General features: G+C 40.4%; 1 protein-coding gene across 1 annotated transcript in view; it reads right to left on the bottom strand.

The window, feature by feature from the left end:
- PITPNC1 (phosphatidylinositol transfer protein cytoplasmic 1) overlaps positions 1 to 20,373 on the bottom strand; it is a 74,998-nt gene that overhangs the window by 9,586 nt on the left and 45,039 nt on the right. Inside the window, exons 5-6 of the mRNA XM_066565881.1 lie at positions 15,152 to 15,223; positions 5,961 to 6,056 (exon numbers count right to left, since the gene is read on the bottom strand). Of these exons, the coding sequence (XP_066421978.1) occupies positions 5,961 to 6,056; positions 15,152 to 15,223 (168 nt within the window). The remainder of the gene's footprint in view (positions 1 to 5,960; positions 6,057 to 15,151; positions 15,224 to 20,373) is intronic.

Below are 20,373 nucleotides of genomic sequence, written 5' to 3'. Positions count from 1 at the left end.
TTGGCTGGAGAGCTCCATGGGAAGAGCCAGTTCAGCAACTCACATCAAAGAGCTCTTAGGGAAATTCCTGCCTCTCTGGAAGCATTAACATATTGGTACCATAAAACTGCAGGCTGATGAATGGAAGCCAGACCTCAGAGGAACAGATTCCCAGGCTGCTGATGAAAGATCAAGGTGTTAAAGACTTTCCTGAGCGCTTGCTCAGGGAGCTGAGACTCAAAGGCTGCACAAAAGCCAAGCAGGGGGATGCAAGGCACACTGTGACATCGGGCAAAGTCAGCTTGAGAATTCCATGCCTGGGCCATCAGCTCAGAGGGCACAAACGTTTGACACAGGTGAGCTCTTGTAAGGAAAACTAATATCCCTGGGCTTTAACCCAGCTGCTAAACAATTACATGTTTGACAACATTTTGACTGTTTTAGAAACACACAAATTGTGGCTCAGCAATTGCTTGTGCTGTGGATCCTACAAGGAAGCCTTTAAGGGAAGAATCTCTACATTCCCCTCTATATTTTTACACCTTTCCTAGGCCTCTGCTATTGACCACAGCCATGGGCAGCAGGCCATGCCAGAGGGACTTTGGTGGAACCAGGACTGCTCATCTCTTGCTCTTCAATGCCTGATCCAAAGCCTACTGAAATTAATGAGAACTTGGACAAGAATGATTTTATGCCTTACTCGTGAGCTCAAATTGCTAAATTTAGACTCACAACCTGGAATTGTTTCTGCAATTAGGCACATAAGGTCCTTCTATAACAAAAAAATGAAGCAGGGCTGATAATTTTCCATTAAAAGCAAACAGAAATTATATTGGTACCCAGCACTGCTTCTCTCAGCAGCACTCATGGCACACGTACTTGAAGCTTTTCTTCCTGTACCTAGAAGCTGTGCAAGCTGAACTTTGCTCTGACCCCACTTTTATGTTATTATTTAGATAATTAATTTTGTGTGTTCCTTATTTTGTTTTTAGACACCCATACCTTTCTTCCCAGAGAAGGCATCATCCAAAGAATACTGTGTCTATTCACTATTTTCCCCTTGATTTATCTACTGGCAAAATCCTCAATCTGTTTTAAATGTAATGGCATAGCTAAAATCTTTTTGTTTAAATAACCTTCTTGTCCTTTTATCAGACACAATTTATTAGGAAAGCCCATCTGGCAAATCCTTTTGCTAGAGGAGCAAAACCTACTCTGTATTTGCAATACATTATTGCCAGGTGCAGAGTGATTTAAAAATAGCACTTCTGCCAACAGAGCAGAAACATCAAACCCATGAGCTGGGCTTAGTTGAGAATGAAATGTAAAATTACAATGAAATAAAAGCCTCTCTATGTGGGATATGGATTCAAACCTAGCACTCTCCCAGGTTTTATTACTTAGACCTCGAGTCAATGTGTTTATTGATGGAGTCTATTATTTATCATTTAGCATTTATTTACTTAACTTTCCTCACGGATGTCACGTGCATCAGACGTGGAGTGGAAAGGCCCTTTCCAGGAAGCAAAGCCAGCCCTGGGTTGTTGCAATGTCTTTTCACAATTAATTCTGACCTCTTCCTTTGTACTCAGAGTTAAATAACGAAACACATTTGTTGTTTACAGGAAACCTCCAAATCTGCCTGGCACCCTTGCCCTCAGCTCTGCCATGGCACCAGGCCTGACTGGGAGCTGCCAGAGGTGAGAGTGCACCCTGCTTGTGCCCTGCACCCGGCTTGTGCCCTGCACCCTGCTTGTGCCCTGCACCCTGCTTGTGCCCTGCACCCTGCTTGTGCCCTGCACCCTGCCCTCTCAGATCCTTCCTTCTCTTTAATGCCTGCATTCATTTTTTCAGACTCCTATGGCAATATCATGGTGCTTTTGAAGTGCAATCATTTTTTTCCCTCTTTATGCTGAAGACCATTTTGTTTTATCTTGAATTTCAGAACCAATCATGGGTTTAATACCTGTCATCTGGCATTTCAGCATCAGCTGTAGTTGCTAGGTTTTAGATTTCAGCTTTTTTAGGCAGTGCTCACGAAAGATTTATTGATGTAGAGATGCTACCACAGACATTCATGTAGAGTCATTTTTAAAGGGATTTTAAAAAAATTTCCACTAAATGGTATTTTCTGGAAGATTCAGCTAAATACTTAAGAACTGTAAATATTGGGACAGTTCTGAGGTGTTAAAATATGATAATCCAGCCAGCTTTTATGTGAACTCACTCACCAAGTGAGTAAGGAAAAGGAAATGTTCAGACTTTTTCACATCCTTCACTGAACTCCTGTGCTGACATGGTGCCCACACTTACTGGGGGGCTGAGGCAGCTGGATTATTTCAGCTGCCATCATTTAGTGATGTGACAGAGTTTTGTTCCTCTGAAAGCACTTGGACAGGCCTAAGGTGGACCTGTCCCAGAGCAGCTGTGCTAAAGGAGAAAAGCCAGCAATGGAAGAAGAAAACTGCAGCAGCTGCATGGAATCTGTTTAGAAGCAGCCTGGAAAGTTTATTCCATCTGTCCAGCTCTCCATTGCTTTGTTATAAACAGGAAATGAAACATTGTTAATTCTGAGAACTCGAATATGTTTGCACTGAACGTTTTGCTCAGTAGCTCACAGCCACGGTAAATGTTTCATTCCATGAATGATTCACTGGAGGCCCTCACTCCTCAGCATAGCTCAGCTTTGTTCTTTTCTATATTTCAGACAAATATATCTGTCTATATAGCTGGTGATACATATTCATTGATGCTAAAGTCACAAGGAGATGACTTCACAAAATGTACAACTACTCTTACCTGGCTGGTACATTCTCTGTACAGAAAAACAAAATTCTGTACCTGCTGCAATATTATGTACATCCAAGTTTGGAAAACACATGGCTCCTCACAGACAAACAGGACAACTTGTTAGCTGGGGTCTAGAATTAACCTTTCTCCATTTGGAACCTCACATTTAAACTTCAAACTTGAAGGATTAGACCCACACTTGTAAAAAAGCCCTGTATTTGAGATGTGGCTGCTTCACAATGGAGTTTGTAGATGGCCATGAGGGGAAAGGGAGGTCACCTGCTTTAGGGTACCTGAATTGCTGCAGTTTCACCTCCTCCAGCCTTCCAGAAAGGCAGAAATCAGCTCAGCCCCACGATAGAGCTGGGCTCTGTAGGTGTGTGTAATAGCTCACAAATCTTCTCCTGATTCACCACTGACCTGGAGATTCCAGCCCCCTGTGCACCCTGCCAGCCCCTCATCCTTAAGGGCACCCCAATCACTTGGAGGATTCTGCTCAAGAGATCCCTCAGGGTTACTGGGGGAGGCTCCCTTGAAGTGTCCTGCAATGAAGCAACAGCTCTCCTCAAGCCTCCAGATAACTGGATTCTTCACTCCTCAGTTTTAGTTAATATTTAGAAGGAGAGAAAAGCAAATATGCACAAAGTTGAATTCAATCATTTTCCCTTCAGCCAGGACATTTTTGTGGAACACATTTCCTCTCTCAGCACCAGTGAGAATGAGCTGTTCAGCTCAAATGGAATATTATACATACAGGGATTATTTATATATTTTGTCTTTTTATGTGTGAATCACTATTATGGAAATGAAAATGGAATCTGTTTTTAAGATTCATGTCAGGACAACTGAAAAACTATTTTTTAGATCATAGGTGGGAGGACACAGTGGCTTTGCCCTTCTACCATCAAGCTCCTAAGTCCCAGCACAGGGCAAGCAGAGAAAGTAGTGTGTGAAGGCTTTAAATTATTTAAGCCACTCCCTAGTAAGCAGTATTACAGCTAAATAATGACATTTGCTGTTAAATCTCAAGTATATTTTTAATTGAAGAGGAATGAGCTTTCGTCAGGGTGTAAAGAAAACTAAAGCTCATTTCTAGAAGCTGCCAAACACGCTGACCCTGAAAAAGAACTTGCTGTATTTTAAGCCTGTGAAAGAGCCACTGAAATGAAGAGATTACTGGCATGCCTCAAGTTACAATTGTTCTCATTGGTCTTTCTGGATGGGAGTCAGGACATTTATCCTGTGGGATCTAATTGTTAAATCCTGAGGATTGCACTTCACTTTTAATCTTTAAACTTCGTATCAGTTCAGATTATATGATTTAAAAGCAGCCAAATTGTTGTTATTAGTGCAACTAAAATACCTTTCAAAAGCTTACACAAACTGGTTTATCTGAAGCTGCTATTTGGGAAACACAAACCCTTTCTCATTTGCATAGAATTACTGCTCTGATTGAAAACAGACGGAAATTACGTTTACAAACATAAAAAATCTTTTTATAGTCTCTAAATTATGAAGGATGCCTCATCAGAAATGGGAATTTGGCTTCATGTTTGTCATATGGTAGCATAAAAACCCCCCAGTTTGTAAACTTTGGAAGATCCACTATTTTCAATCATTACTAATTCACTATCAATTACAGCATGTACACAGTTAAATACTAAAGGTGTTGTTACTGTTCTGTATGAATTATGAAACAGAATTTGGTAGTCAACAGAAAAATCATCCATCAGTACAGAAAAAAACAACAGATGCTGGGCTATTTTTGTTGTTTAAACCCATATAAAATTCCATTTTGCTTGGAATCTGGTTTTTAGATTTGCCTTTGAAATAGCAACACAAAGACTCTGAAATGCTTTTCTCTTTTAAGATGAGCCTGTTTTTCTGTATCAGGAGATTAATCACAGGGAAATTATGCTTTAATGGTTGGCTATTAAAAATGAGAAGGAAAGTTGCAAAACTGGTTGCCACCTTTGTGTTTACAATTTCTGAAGTGCAGAGAATGAGATGAAAAATCTCATAGGATTTCTTTAAAGTACAGTCAAATGCTGACCTGATCCATTAGCAGCTCATTCCTAAATGGAACCAGAAGCCGTGGAGCTCAGATAAGATGATGGGACCAATAAGCTGTTTCATGAGGTGTTATATAATTTTTGGTACTAAACAGATAGATTTCATTATCTAAAGAAAGTAATAAAATTACTTTTCATTCTACTGTAGGCGCAGTTTTGGTTTATGACCCGTACTAACATTCAAAATAGGATCTATATAAATGGAAGATAAAAAGTACTTGATATTTTTAGTCTGAAAATCATATCTCCTATAGTATAGAAATATATTCCTTGGCAAGTCCTCACTTTCTATCCTAAAAATGATTATGTAGTCTCGTTTTAGATAGTTAAACAGCTGCCATACTCACTGCCAGCTATGAATATAGACTTGGCTCCAGAGGCAAATCATATCTCCAAAATTAAATGCGAGCATAGATCTGATCATTCCTCTCTAGCTGCTTGTTGTGAACCATCATTTATCAACTCTGAGATTAAAACATTGAGACCTCATCTTCATTTGCATAGTGGCTGCTGATTTCAAGCAGTGAATTGCATTGACCTAGAAGAAGCACGCTCTTCAGAGATGTGCTCCATCAAATATACATGGGAGCAATTTCCCAGGGAATTTTCTGAGTGACTCTGCCTGCTGCCATTGATGCTTTTTGGCAGATCTGCTGCAGTCTGCAGTGTGCTCCAGTCCCTCTTGGTCTTGTGACATTGTTCCCTTCAAGCAATTGTGCATCAGCCCCTTGTCACTGCAGCACATCTGTCCTTTGCTGGGCTTGGACACTTTGCAGGGCTCACTGATCAGGGTGGCATGCAAGTAAGGACAGCAGGGGTGTTTCAAAGTGCTCAGATCTGCAAACTCTTCACTGAGCTTCATAATGCAAAGGAAAGGCTTTTCCTGGTTTGGACTAATTCAGCTGAATATCAAAGGTCTGGTACAGGGTGTGTTCTGATAAGGGTAGGAAAGCATTTCAAAGAATCATCTGCAAAAGAAAGCGTTGGGCCATCTGGACAGAGAGGCTGCTGGCTGCTTCCCCTCTGACCAAAGGCTCTTGAGATATTACTGACCAGCAAGATTTTATACAACAATAAAATGGTTTTGATTTCTATGTCCACAGCCAAGTTGCCTCTTACCTCTGATTCCTTGTAATAGCGCTCGGGAATCTCATCGCTGGCAATATCAATAAAGCAAACTTCTCGCTCCAGATCTTTAGCTTCTTTGTCAAAAATCTGCAAGAGTTAGAGAAATTCAAGGCTGTTACAGAGCAACACCCTCACAAAATCCACCTGGAGTCAGTGTTACAAGCAGTTTCAATGACTTGTGCAACAGAATGTATTTTAGGCTTGTGCCTGAACAGCTTTGTGTAAAATACTCGAGTTTTTGCAGGAACACATTCCCCACCCTACTGCTCACATCGTGTTCAGCACTTTCTGCTCCCACTGCTGCTCTTCCCTGGATTTTTTTAGAATGGAGACTTTGCTTAAAAACAGTAAGGTCAACAATTTGGATTGTTTTTAGTGTATTCTCCAGTCTTTGCACTAGAGTCTGTCACTGTGTAAAAAACCCAACTCTCTGGACTTGGGGGTTTTCCCCCTCTAAGGGCTACAGCAATGTGCAGGTGTTTGCTGGGAACAGTCAGAGTTGTTGTTACGGTGAAAATCAAAATTGTGGCTGAACTGCCCCAGTGGGAGCTGCAAGCTTCCCCAACCCATCCGTGCACACACATTTCAGTCCTTTAGGACCTTGTTTGGAACAGCAAGCCTCCTGTTCTATGCAAGGTGAACGATGGAGATATTTTGAAAATCCAGGTCATTTGCAGCTGCAGCACAGCATCCTTCTGTGCCTGTGTCCATAATTTAATTATTTAGGCATCTCAGTGACCCATGTGACTTACACTGTGTCTGCAATACATTTTCCTCATGATTCTGAGACTTGGAAACAGTGCTGAGCTAAAAGGCTACCATGAATTAGTGCCATGAAATTCAGGGAAGTTGTGTACCCACTGTCAGGATCAGTAATAAGCTCACAATGTGCTTTTTCCTTCAGGGCACAATGTTTTATAGCTGATATTTCCAGGAAGCAAAAATATTCTTGTTTTTTGGTTTGGTTTTTTTTTTTTTTTTTTTAAATAAATGCACTGAATGCTCTCTTGATTTAATTAAATTCTAGTGGAACAGTTAAAAATACAAAATGCCAGCAACTCTTTAGTAGCAGAAATGCTACTTCATTATTTCTGAAAGCATTGGGGCTGCCCATTTAAAGCATTCAAAAAGAGCAATGGACTCCAGGGAACACAGGAACCAGCTGGTAGGAAGAAAATTGCTCAGGAAATTGTCTTTCAAATACAGGAAAAGCTGAAGTTTGACTCTACAATTTTTACTTATCTTGGTAGTGAATAAAACAGGCAGCACTGAATGCTCACTGAGCTGGATGTAACATGTTCACACATCTGAAACTGCTGAAGAACTGAGAAACTCCATCCTGGTTTTATTGGTAATATTATCCTTCTCCAATTGCTGTTTTGCAAAAAATTATGTTAATTATTTGAACAATGTGGAACTTTGAAGGAAAGCCCTTCTCCTGTAGTGCTCCTTCTCTGAATTGGGTACATTGATGTAAATCACTTCTGTGTTTATATATATAATATAGATCACCTTTTATAAGCTCCCTTGCTTGCTTTTTTCCTAAACAAATTCAGAAATACAGAGCAGGCCCTGATGAAATCAGTTGAACTATTTCTAGAATAAGATGCATTTCACCATAATCTCTCTAAAATAATGGAAATGGGACTTAAGTGGACATTAGCAGATCAGCTGAGGCTTTGAATCTGTCCATGGTTTAGGCACAAGCCCCATAAATTCAAGCACATGCAAATCTCTGCCCATTTGCAACGGCCTAAATGGAGATTATTACCCAGTATCTTATCCAAAGAAATGTGCCCTGCTCTGTCCCAGACTTGATCCACATATTTCACCTCATATGAAAATAGTTCTAAATTCCTTTTCTCTCTTTAAAATGCTATGATGGAAGTGGGGATGACAGATGCCTTTGCCAATCTGTCAAAACCAGGAGGAATTTTTCAACCATTTCAACGATGCCCTATTTGCTGCCGAGGCTGTCTGTGGCCATTTCCTTTGTTCCAGAAGTTTGCTGAATGACATTCTTACTTCCCTTTGCCAGCAGAACTTGTTGTCTAATCATTTATGCTTCTCCCTTTCTCAGATTGTCCTCACAAGATTTGCAGCTAGAGATTTAATCTTCTCATTTGATCAGCAGTTGAAAATAAGAAGTCATTAGAGAACAAGACTGATTTCTTTCTTAGCTCTAATTCTCTTATTGCCTCTCTTAGCCACAGAATCTTGGATTGCCTGAAACCCTGTAGGGAGGATGGGTTTATTGTGGCTGGGATCAAAGACACTAAAGAAACTTAAAAGTTTTAAAGGAAAAGATTAAAGGCCACATAAAGAAGCATAAGGCTCCCAATCTGTGTAACTGTATTTGCAAATGTGCAGAAACTGAATGGTGAGAACAATCTGTATCCTTAAGAAGATGATGTAGAAGACAGAATATTAAATATTATATTGGAAAGAACTGGACAGGCTTTACATTTGGAAGCCAAGTAATTAATTGAGATTAAAATACACAACCAAACGGAAAACAAAGAGCAACATTCAGACTGAAGTGGCCTTTTTGCCGTGGGTTTTGGTTTTATTTTGGGGGGAGTAACGTGACAGCTTTTTACAACAAACATTTATATACTTCCCTTTCCTAAGAGGAATGAAAACTCAGCATGATTTAGACTACATCATCCACAGAATGACAGAAAGTGGGAGAAAGGTTTCAACTGGGTCTTTATGACTGTCAGTGGTTTCTTCTGGTGAAAATTCAAAAAAGCCAAAAAACCCCAATGAAACAAAAAGAACCCAAAACAAAAAAACAACAACAAAAAAACCCAAAAAACCTCAAAACCACTAAAAAAAGACCCCCAACCAACCAACCAACCAACCAACTTCAAACCCAACCAACCTCAAACCCAACCAATCAACCAACTAGAAACCAAAAGAAAAGTACACAACCCCCCCCAGGCAGGTGATTCCAGAACCTCAGGAATAACAGCTCAACCAGGATATTGCAGAAATGTAAGTACTGGTGAACTTAAATTTCATTCCTTTGTCTCCCTCCTGCCCTGCAAGGACATGTCCTGGCACATGCTTTGCTAGCAACTTCCCTTCTCCTGATAGCCACAGTCAGAACAGAAAGTCAGGTTAGGATATGATGGGAAATTTAATATTCTCTTTTCTACAAGCATTTTTTCCTATTTGTTTATTTTTTTCTATGTTTAGGATAAGTTGCTGGCTTCAGTTTTATTCAGATGTAGTTAATCTGAAATATAACTTTATGGCCAATCTCCACAGCTGACCTGGATTGGATATAAACAGCATAAAGCCAATTTCTGCTGTATGCATTTATTCCATCCACACTGGCAAACTCCTCACTCATCTGCACCACCAGGACTCCAAGAGTCACATCTGTGCCTCTGGCTTGGCTTTGTTTCATAATACATGATTCTCTCTTGTGATGTTTGTTTTCCATCTTCAAGAGCAAAGGAACCATCCCAGGGATTACCAGCTGGAAAGGTGTTTGGCTTTGTCATTACTACAAAATGCTTTTTTTCCCAGCCTAAACAGAAGGAGTTTGTGGTCAGAAGGCTGTAAAGAGACAGCTAATTCATGGCAGGGCTGTAATTGTGGTGAGGACTGCAAGAAAAATCCTTTTCTTCCATTAGAAAAATGCACAAAATATACTCTCCACCTTGAAATTCTCAGCTCTGCAGATTGCCATGGCCAGAACCACTGGCTGCTCCTCAGGGTGTTGCTGCACACCTTGAGCAGGTTGTGTCACCTGCTCCACTTTTCTGAAGGAAAACTCCTCAGAACTCAGAAGTTCACCCATGGACTTTATTCAGTGTGTAACTTTTCAGTAAGTCATGCTCCAACCTCAGCTCCTTCCAAATTCCCTAATTTCCTTTTGAGATTTATTTGGGCAGAGATTACAGGAATTGACCAACTTCAAACCCGTTCGTGGGATAAAACTATTTATGTGGACACACATAATTGGGAGCAATTTTTCTATGGAAAAAGATTGAATCTGTCTTTGAGAAGAGAAAATTTGGCTCCCTGAACTGGCTGGGAATATCCCTGTGAGCCACAGAGTGGGAGAGGCAGTTATATATTTATCTGCAGCTTTGCTCCCTGCTCCTTTTGATCTCCATGTCATGACTCCCCTATTATTCCATCTCTTATAAAATATCTCATTAAGATTTGTGCTTTCTGGACAGAGAACTGGATTTTTATGTAATTATGTCAAAGTAGCTGTGCTTCCAAAACCTCCATAGACTATCTATAATATTTACTGGGATTCGTTTTTTCAGTCACATCCAGTTCAAGTGCCAGATTTACTGACTAACTTCAGTAGTTCATTTAGAAAAATGAAAAAGTAGAGGCACAACCATATCACTTGTTCACACTCTGTCAGTGTGGGCCTTGTCATATGTTCTGTGATAGCCATATGTGCTTGGGACACAGGATCTGCAGTTCAACAAAGAGAGCTCTTCCCTCAGGAGGAATTTCAGACCAACCTTTCCACTTGTTTGCCTTTATCTTTTCAGACTTCTTAGAGCGGGTAAAAGCATCATAAAATCGTGATTTTTTTCATTGCAAATTATGGGATACTCAGTACCATCATACAGGAAAAGTCCAGGTGCAAATAAAATCACCCTCAAAGTGTCCCTTGCTTTGACTTTGCCATATTTTGTGTGATGCCCAGCAATCCTTTTGACAGTTTCCAGGCTGAGATCCTGTGGTGCAGGTTAAACCAGGGCACAGCTGAATCCTTTTCAGCTGAAATCAGTGTTTCATGGCAGTTGCCTTAAATAGTGAATTTACATTTAATTTCCATGTGCTGTATTCAAGTTTGTTACAACCTAGTTCCACATTACTAAGATAGGAGACAAAAATAGAGGAAAAACCACCCTAAACTCAACCAAAGTAGAAATGGATTTTCTTTTTAGCTGTCATATCTAAAATATATTTTACTTTAGTTTCATAATCAAGATCCAGACACTGAGTTTTCCAGAGAAAAATGTTATGCTACAAAGAGCAAGGCACAGGAAATTTTACATACAGCGAATTTTCGTTATTGACAACCTTTGAATTATTTGACAAGCTGTACTTTTTTTTTTGCTTTCCCCAGACACCATCAGATGGCAAAAAATCACTGCCCAAATATCAGCAGCAATTAATTCTGTGACTAAAAAACAAAACAAAACAAATCAACAGAAATCAGTCAAACATAATGATCCTTGTGCAACAAATAGGACAATGGAATGTCTCTGTGATTTGCTGGAGCAGTGTCTGTCCCCAGGCTGCCTTTGCTGTACCTTCAGCTGCCCTGCAGACATTTCCCCGGTGGCAGAGGGGGACAGGCAGGGACAGTGTGGCTCTGCCATGGGTGACAAGGCTGGCACTGATTGCAGCAGCCACTGCAGCCATATGGTGTGGCCTGTAATCAACAGAGCTGATTGCAATGCACAGTTGGTGCATTCCCCACAAAAAGGAAAAAACCAAAACCTGTGCCTGTGGTGCACACTGAAACAGTGAGAGGGAGATGACAGTTCCACTAAATTAGTCCTTTGTGACACAAATACTGAGCAGTCAATGGACTGTTGAAATAAAATACCTGTTCAAATAAAAAAGAGCTTAAGGAAGTGTTCTCATGGAAAGCACACACCCAATTTATTGACACACAAGCAGTAACTCCCACCCTCCTGCCTGCATTTCTACCATTTCATTCAGTAGATACCTGTAAGAATTCTCTCTGTAAGGATGTTCCTTATGTTTTAAATATTCAGAATACAGACTTTATCTATCTATATTCAAATTCCCAAAGTGCAAAGTTTGCTTTGGGAGAAGGATGTGATTACTGTGCCCTTTGGCACTGCTCTGTGCCCACTGAGGCTCTTGGCTGTAGGCACCTGCACTTCCCCTGCCCAGCACTGCTCAAAGGCAGCAGCTCAGGGCACAAAGAGAGGCAATATTTTCATGAACTCTACAGATGCCACCTCCCATGTCATTTCCATCTCACAAAACATTCTAATTTTTAAAAATTCCATTTTGTAATGTAAAATAAAAGTAAAATCAAAATAAAATTGCTCTTTAAGAGGTCAACTTTTAATTTAAAAGATCTGCAAGAGGAAACAGTGACTGGCCTGACTCACTGGTCCAGTTTCTGACAGTGTTAATGAAGCTGTAAAGCTACAAGGTAGCAGGGACAATATTTGATGTACTCACATGCTCATCCAACTCTGGCTCTGTTTTTCTAAGAATAGAGTTGCCATGGAACAACTACATGGGATACATTAAAATCAGCTGCTCTGAGCACTGAAATCACAGCTCAGTGGATTTATGGTTCTGCACTACTACACAAGGTTGCCTAAATAAAGACATTTATTGGCCATTGTTCTTTCTGTCAGTATTTATATTTGTGCAAATCAACCGCAAACTTTAACAGATTGGAACAAGAATGCTTTAACACATTTAAAATAGCTTAAAATGAATTCTAAGACATTGAAAAATTGGATTCCAGAGCAGATATCATCTTTCACTGGTATTACTACTGTCTTCTGTCATGCCAAATGGGAAGAAAAATCAGCAGGAACTTTGCATCGAGATATATTGCAATAATTAGGTAGAATTATACCAGACAACACAACATGTTAAATGAAATAATTCTAATAACATCCCAGCCTACCAAATGACAGGAACCCAAGACCATTTATATTGCTTTCTTCCATGGATCAGTGGAATTAGTTTTAGTATCCTTATGTCCAAGTATTGCTTTTCACAATCAATATCTACTTTATCAGACAGTATGGAAATGAAGAATAGATCAGAGTGCAAAGATTTAAAAAAATCTCTATGATCTAAAAAAATACATTGAGAAATAGCTGAGTTAAAATCAGATTCGTATTATTGCCCTCATTACTGTAACATTAATATTCATTCAGTCTATTTTGCATTACAACTGCAAAATTTACAGAAGTTTTTTTGGATTTATTATTTCTTCATCAGACAAGGCTGATAGTTGCAATGAAGGAAAATCCAGGGTATCTATGGAAATCTATAGGAATGGGTGCTATGCTTCCTGCTGTTTTCTACCCAGACAAACAGTGAAATTTAATCTAAACTTGTCTGACACAAAGGAGAAATGCACTTTGCAAGTTCTTAAGGGAGGTATAAGCCTGTCCATTGAGCAATGGAAATGAGGTTGACTCCTGCTCCTAGTTCTAGGGTGTTTGGATTAACAGAAGCCTCTCCATATTTAGGAACCTTCCAGCATTGCAGTGCTGCACCAGTCATGTCTGTGGTCCCAGATAAAAGTCATGGGAGCACAAAAATGTACATCTTCCATTGGTTTACTGTGTTCCCACCAGGGAACAGCACAGCTCTCAGAATTACAAAATCAGGGAAATTAGGGCTGGAGTGCAACCCTCTAATTCAGCTGCTCTTTCTCCTCCTCAGTTCAAGCAGGGGTCAGTGAAATCTCTTAATCTAGGCAAACACTGGCTTAGTCTGTGACTCAGGTGCTGCAATAGAAAGGTAATATGATATTAGCCCACTGGCAGTCTGGTAAAAATGACATTGGAAGAGCTGGATTCAAGCAGAATAGAGTTTCTTTGATTTACATCACTGGAGTATCCCACCTCTGTGCCACTTTCATCTGAATTCCCTGGCTGGATACTGTTCAGGGCTTGATTCACAGTATTTTAGCCACAAGCTGACACACTGAAAGAATTCACTCTGCTTAAATAGCTCCAGTTCTTCCTCTGTCAGACAGCAGCCCAGATCATGTCTGCTCACTGCTGACATTATAATGCACCAGAAAATTAGTCTGCACCCCCCCAAAACCTAAGGTGTGGGCTTGCTCTGAATTAAAGTGCTGCCAAAAAACAGAAGTGAACATTAAAAAGTGCATAAATTACACAATGTTCATCTAGCTGGTAATGTAATACACTTCTTTTTAACTCACTCACTGATCTGGCTTAGAGAGGCAGCCACTGTGAGTGGTTGGTATCTGGTGGTTAATAGATGATCCCTGTCATGTTCCCAGTGGGAAAGTGTCTGCATGCCAAAAGCATTATTCCAAATTCCACCTTGTTCTTGTACATGTAATTATTCTGCCATAAGCAGTGCAACAGCTGTCAGCCTCATGAACAGGCAGCCCCAGGGGGCTGAGGGAAATGTGCTTCCCACCTGGAGAACAGAACACCTTCCTCTTACCAGGGCTGCTGGAGGGACACCCCAAAACACTGGAAGGTTGTGCTCAGACCCCTTAAAATCTGCTTGATTGCCCTTTTCCTTTTCAAGACTGAGTTCAAACCACACATCATTGGGTTTCTGTTTTACAGCTCAAATTTCCAGACATTTAAACTTTGTTTCATGCCTACAAGAAACTTCTTCCCATAAGTCTGCAACCAATGCATACCAAAATGAAACAGGAAGAAACTTATTTGTGTATGAACCCAAGGGTTCAACCTTTACATGCTGGGCTTTAGTGAAAGTTATTCTTCTTTTTTTTTTGCAAGGAAAAAGCAGACTCTGCTTTGCTCTCTGCACAGCAAAGTCTGATTGACCTCCTGCCTTCTGCTCCTGAGCCTCTCTGATCAGCAGCTGCTGGCAGCTCATTCCCACCCTTCCTCTACAGAGGATTTTACATAGTTAATTGTCCTTCTCATCTCTAACCCTGAAAATTTTTAACTTTGGGTAAGTGACTGCCAAAAGCATCACCTAAGTGCACAGCCATTGTTCCCCAAGCTGCTTTCTGAGATCTCTCATCTTTGACCATTGTTTAGTTTCCTGTTTGTTCTTCCTGACACCTCCTTGGAATTCAACCCCCTTTATTCAGAGATAATAATGTGAAACCCAGAAAGTGGAATACAAGCACACCAAAAAAACCCCAGTCTTCTTTTCTTTACTTTCCATAAATGTTCATCACGACTAAATTCACAGATGTAAATGATGCTGTGTTTAGAGAAGGAACAAATAGAATAGAAGAGGCAGAAAGGAAGGTAAGCACACAGATCTTTCCTCTCCTGGTACTTCAGAGGTAACTCCTCTGCAGCTGCTCTAGAGCAGGGCACCCAGGGAGGGGCAAAGGCACAGGTTTGATGGGGCCTTTTTCCCAAACTGAGAGAGCTCCAGGCCCCAGACAGACTGTGGTTAACAAAGAGGATTCAATCAACTTCTGCACAAGGTGCCATACTTACACTGTCATTGCTTCCTTTGTTGTCCTCGTATTTTGTCTCTATATGAATGGAGAATTTAGGCAAAAAGGAACACTGCAACAAAAGAAAAGTATGTTTAACACAAGAAATATGCCTTGCTTCATCAGCTGACACATTCAGTACATCCCTTTTGGTATCACCTTTCTTATTTTTTTCAGATTACTTCAAGAAAAAAAGTAAATGTTCCCAGAATGTAAACCTGAAAGGTTTGATGATTCTGGAGGGATCCAGAGATTCTATGTAAAGTTGAAAATTATAATGAAGATATAAATAAATCAATATAAGCAGTCTGGAATAATTAGATGCAATGGTTTTCATGCTCACTATGCCCAAGAGTATGAATGTCCTGAATGTCTTGTTAGAAATTCAATTCACTGAGATCTTGAGAGCAACTGGATATCCCTCATTATAGACCAGTCTATCCCCATATAGAAAAACCCAAGGACACTTCACCAGATGCAGGTCCTGACCAAACAGACAGCAATGCTTTCAGAGGTGAGGGCTTGTTCTTAATTTTCGGTGAGAAATGAATTTTAGCATAATTTCCTATTAATGAAATTAATATGGAATTCATGGATTATGAACCCCTGTGAAAATTCCTTTTTACTAAATCCAAATAAATATTAAAAAAAAAGAAAAAAGAAGAATACACCAATGTTTTCCTGTTAAAGATTAGTATTCTGTATTTACATGGGAATAAATTTATTTTTCTGAGGATTGCTTAGCTTAGTTGGCTTATGAAGACTAGATTTTTTAATACTAGGCAACATAATCCCATCATAATAAATATTTCAAATATATTTTATTTATCATTTCACAGTTCTTCTTTCAAAGCAAGTTTTCAGACAGGCAGCTAGAACAGCTGTCTAACCAGCTCTGAATGACACCAGTTCAGCATCTTTCCTATTAGTCACCAAGGCTTTCCCTGCATTTACTGCCAGTTCCTTGTGTGATGCATCACTGATCCCCTGTGGCAAATGACTCCTTCATGGGCTGTGCATCCAGGTTATACAAGGAGGGTGTTTGGACACCTCAGTGCTCACACTGCTGCTGGTCCAAGTCCAGGCTTGAAAACATTCAGAGAGTTCCTCAAGGGAGGGGCTGGTGAGTAAGGGAAGAGGGGGTTTAGGAGCCAGGTGTAGTGCAACAGCTGAAATCTAAGGCGACTGCAGCAAATTCATCCCTCCTTCAATGGGTATCACCCAACAAATCAGTGTTCAGTCTTCTTCTGATCACAGGACGTTCATTATCAATAAGCACATCTAGAATCAATCCTTATTGAAAAAAACAAGTGAGACAGATTCCTCAAAATAAGGTTCTGGTGCCATGGAAGGCAAAACCCCCTTTATGCTGTTGATCTAAAGCACAGCTGCAGTTTCAGAGGGAATTATGAAAAAAACCAAATGTCAGATTCCCCTTTGACCTTGGTATTAAAGAAATGCCTGCTATTTTCAATCACTGTCAGGAGGTTGCCAGCAATGAGTCAGGTCATGACACCGAAATGTCACCGTTCCATGTCCTGAACGTGAGGCTGCACTGGGCTGCCTGGAGCAGCTCAAGAAGCCATTGCTTGAGTCTACCTGTTGATTCCTGTGACCCAAAATCTCTAAACTCTAATTAAAACAAGAGATCTTCTTACCTTGTATTTCAAAAAGAAGCACTGAGAAAAGTTCCTTAGACTAGCATAGAAGAATGGTGCCATTTACCTCAAGCCACCTCATTAGAGAGCCACTTTCTGTAAAGCCACCCACAGGCAGCCTCCCTGTGTGTTTAGTATGAAGGAGAGAACTGTAACAACCTCATCTGAGATTATAAATGGCAACATGGGTTTACCCCAAATGAAAATTCAAATTCACCAGAAGTCCTCCACCGCAAAAATCTCTCAGAAACTCAACTGGCTGGCAACCACTGCTCCAGCAGCTGTGGGGGGTCTCGCTGCCTTACAGGAACACTTAGCAGGGTCCAAATTTTTGAACATTTCACAGAATGTGTCTCATGATTCATCAGCTGCACTCTGACTAATTGGCAGAGGGCTCTGGCAGAACCAGAAAACTGTTTATGCATCATTCAAAAGACTATTATTCATCATGCAAAAAGTTGGGTTTTTCCCCTCAAGTGGCGGCGTATTTACTTAACTGGGGATTAAAATTGTTATGCAACAGTCAGAAACAAACTGGGGAGTGAATAGTAGGTAATAAACCTTTTAGCAGATTCTTATTTTCTTCTGAGCACCACTCCCTTTCTGCTCTGCCTCCTCTGGGGCCCGTGTTCTTCCAGCACTGACCTGGAGGCGATCGATCCCAAGCACACGCAGGAGTGCACAGGGCACTGTTTCCAGCTCTCCATTTCACTGCCTCTACAGTTTGCAAGGATCCTCTCGGGAATGAAATAGTGGCAAATTCAATCTTTAACTTGAAATTAAACCTAAGTTCTACAGAATAATTCAAAATCTTCAGTCACAGTGTCTTCAGTGATAAGGTGTCTTTGTGAAAAGCTCTCAAAGGAGGCATCTCCAGGTATTGTCACCTCCAGATTTTTCAGATGTCTTATAAACTCCTTTAAAAATTTTTATACCCCAGCACACCTGTGACACTCAAAAACAAATAAGGGGAATATTCGGGGGTTTGTTCTCCTAAACTTTCTATATTTGGCACCTCAATTTTGGGAGAACCAGGAGAGGTTTAAGGCTCAAGAGAGCACCAGTGCAATAAGAGGAGAGTGAACCAGTAATTACCAGCATGAGCAGGGGCATTTCCACGTTAGAATGAAGGGAATGAAAGCAGCATATGGAAAGCACAGCCCCCAGTTGTGTTTGCAATTCCCTACATATAACCTCTTGAAAAACGCAAGGCCTATTTTTAGCACCATGATTGATTAGCGTTGCCATAGCAATAAGCAACACTTACAAGAACAGGGTAGAACCCAAGTGTGCCAAAACACTTGGCAAAGTCTTAAAGAGACAGTCAAACACATGCAGGGTGTGACAATCATTGAAGGCAGAGGGCTGTCAAATTCACCTTGGTGTAGTAATTGCACCTGAGGTGGCTGTGGGAATTACTGCAGTTGTTAGCAAATCTGTTGGTCTCCGAGAGGCTTCTTCACCTTCTGGAACCTGCTTTGTGTGAGCAATTCCAGTTCATCAGTGCTGTTGCAGCTGGTTTCATTTTCCATGTGGATTCTGCCTGCAGAATGTTCAAAGACCTGCTAGAGACCTCATCCTTGCTCTTCACCTCTCCTGTTCCTTGTGAATGTTAATCCACAATCCTTGGCAGTTATTTCTGCACAGTAAAAATTAATCCCACTTTTTTTTTTTTTAAGCAGCAGAATCATATTTCCCTAAATCTTAACATAAAAGCCCAGCAAGGCAGACATTTCATGCAAATGTTCTCTCTCATCTTCCACCACTTCTCAGACTGATGATTTTTTTTATATGGTCACATATGCATTATTTTGACAACACAGGTGGAACTGGATTTTTAGAGAGTGATCTCCACAGAGCCTAAAGACAAAGAACAAAGTGACTGCTACAATGAGGTGAGCGTGTTCAAGCAAATGAAATCTTTTCCATAGGGTAACTCCCATATATCACATCCTTTAAATTCAAAGTTTTTGGGCACTGTTTTGCTACTCAGGAGGTAACAACAGCATTTCTTTATTGAAGAACAAGAACCTGGGAAAGAGGAGTCCCAACTTTGTTGTAAGCAACAAAGGGGATGTGGGATTGTGGGGTGATGGAAGGTGGAATATTCAATGTTTTTTTTTTGAAAATGGACAATGGGGAGTTATTGACTCCCCTCAGATTGCTGCAGACAGAGCTGCTGTGTGATCAGGTCACCCAGGCACAAACCAGCATCAATCAGGGTGACAAGGCTGGAAGAGAATAGACGGAAAGGGCTGGGCAGGGTGATGGCATTTGGAAGATGTGACTCAGTGAAAGGGAGGAGAATTTGGAAAGCAAGATAAGCACAGGAAGGTGGCAAACAGCAAACAAAAGTGCTATTGAGTGGAAAGGAAAAGAACAATGCAAAAACAGGGCTTAAAAATAAACAAGGGAGCAAAACTCTCATAAACAAGGCAAGGAAGAAAACCACTGTTTGTATTGTATACAATAACCTGGAGATGAAATGATGAGTAACAAGTTGCCTCCAACTGCTATAAAATTCTTATCACTGGCTTTGCCTTCCCTCAGGATCTCTTTGTTTGATACATGGGAACAGTAACCTGCTTATTGAAGAAGAAATGAAGTGAAAAGTAGCGTGCACAAGTGGAAATGACAGTCCCATCTATCAGAGAGGGGGCTGGATTGCTTTGGAATAAGGCAGTGCTGGAAAAAGGGGAATTCTCCCAAGCACTGTGAGTTACTCATTTTAGTGGGATTAAGCTATTAAATGAGAATACAGGTTTGCAGCTCTCTAAAAAATGTATTATTTTTTTCTTATAAATACTACAGAGGTTCTTCCTTTTGCTGGAACGTCTACTAAGGGAAATAAATCTGTGTTTTCCCAGGACAATTGCATCAGTGAGCCTGTTTTCTGAGCTGGGGGGATAAGATGGGAGGATGCTGGTAGTAATTTTGCATTAGGCTCTAATCCTGCAGTATGGATTCTTTGTGCTGCATTTTTGATGCAGACTCTTAAAATTCTCAAGCTGCAAAAAAGTTTCAGCCCTGAATTGTGAGGGGTTAGATCCAAATTTCAAGGGCTGGTAATCAGATAAGGAGAACACGGGGAAAAAACTCTACAGCAATGTTTATCTGAAACAACTGTTTTCCTTCTCATGTCTTCTCATTATAAAAATAACAATACAAAAACATTCCTTCCAGATAATTTACTTCATGGATAAACCAGCAGCTAAGTGAAGCACAAAACATGCCTGTTCTCAAAAGTAATCAGAAACCAGCAGGTCAGTAATGGACCATTTAGCAGCTCTCACTCTGGGGCCTTGACACATACCAGATGACATAATTTTATTTTCCTCAGTCATTTGCTGTAGAAGAATAAATGTCATTGTGATAAATCATCAAAGGAATTGTTGTCTCCTGCTTTCTGTTCCATAACTGATTTTCATAAATATTCTGGGTTTATATTCTATTCATCAGGATGTTTGGGACGTTGGCATGTTGAAGGAATGCTCCTCCTCCTTGTACAAAGCAAACAATGCCATTTTAATGTTTGTTTTGTCTATATATTTGTGAAACTAACAAT

The sequence above is a fragment of the Molothrus aeneus genome, chromosome 26, assembly GCF_037042795.1.
Source record: "Molothrus aeneus isolate 106 chromosome 26, BPBGC_Maene_1.0, whole genome shotgun sequence".
Classification (NCBI taxonomy): Eukaryota; Metazoa; Chordata; class Aves; order Passeriformes; family Icteridae; genus Molothrus; species Molothrus aeneus.
This window is presented reverse-complemented; position numbering and strand designations above follow the sequence as displayed.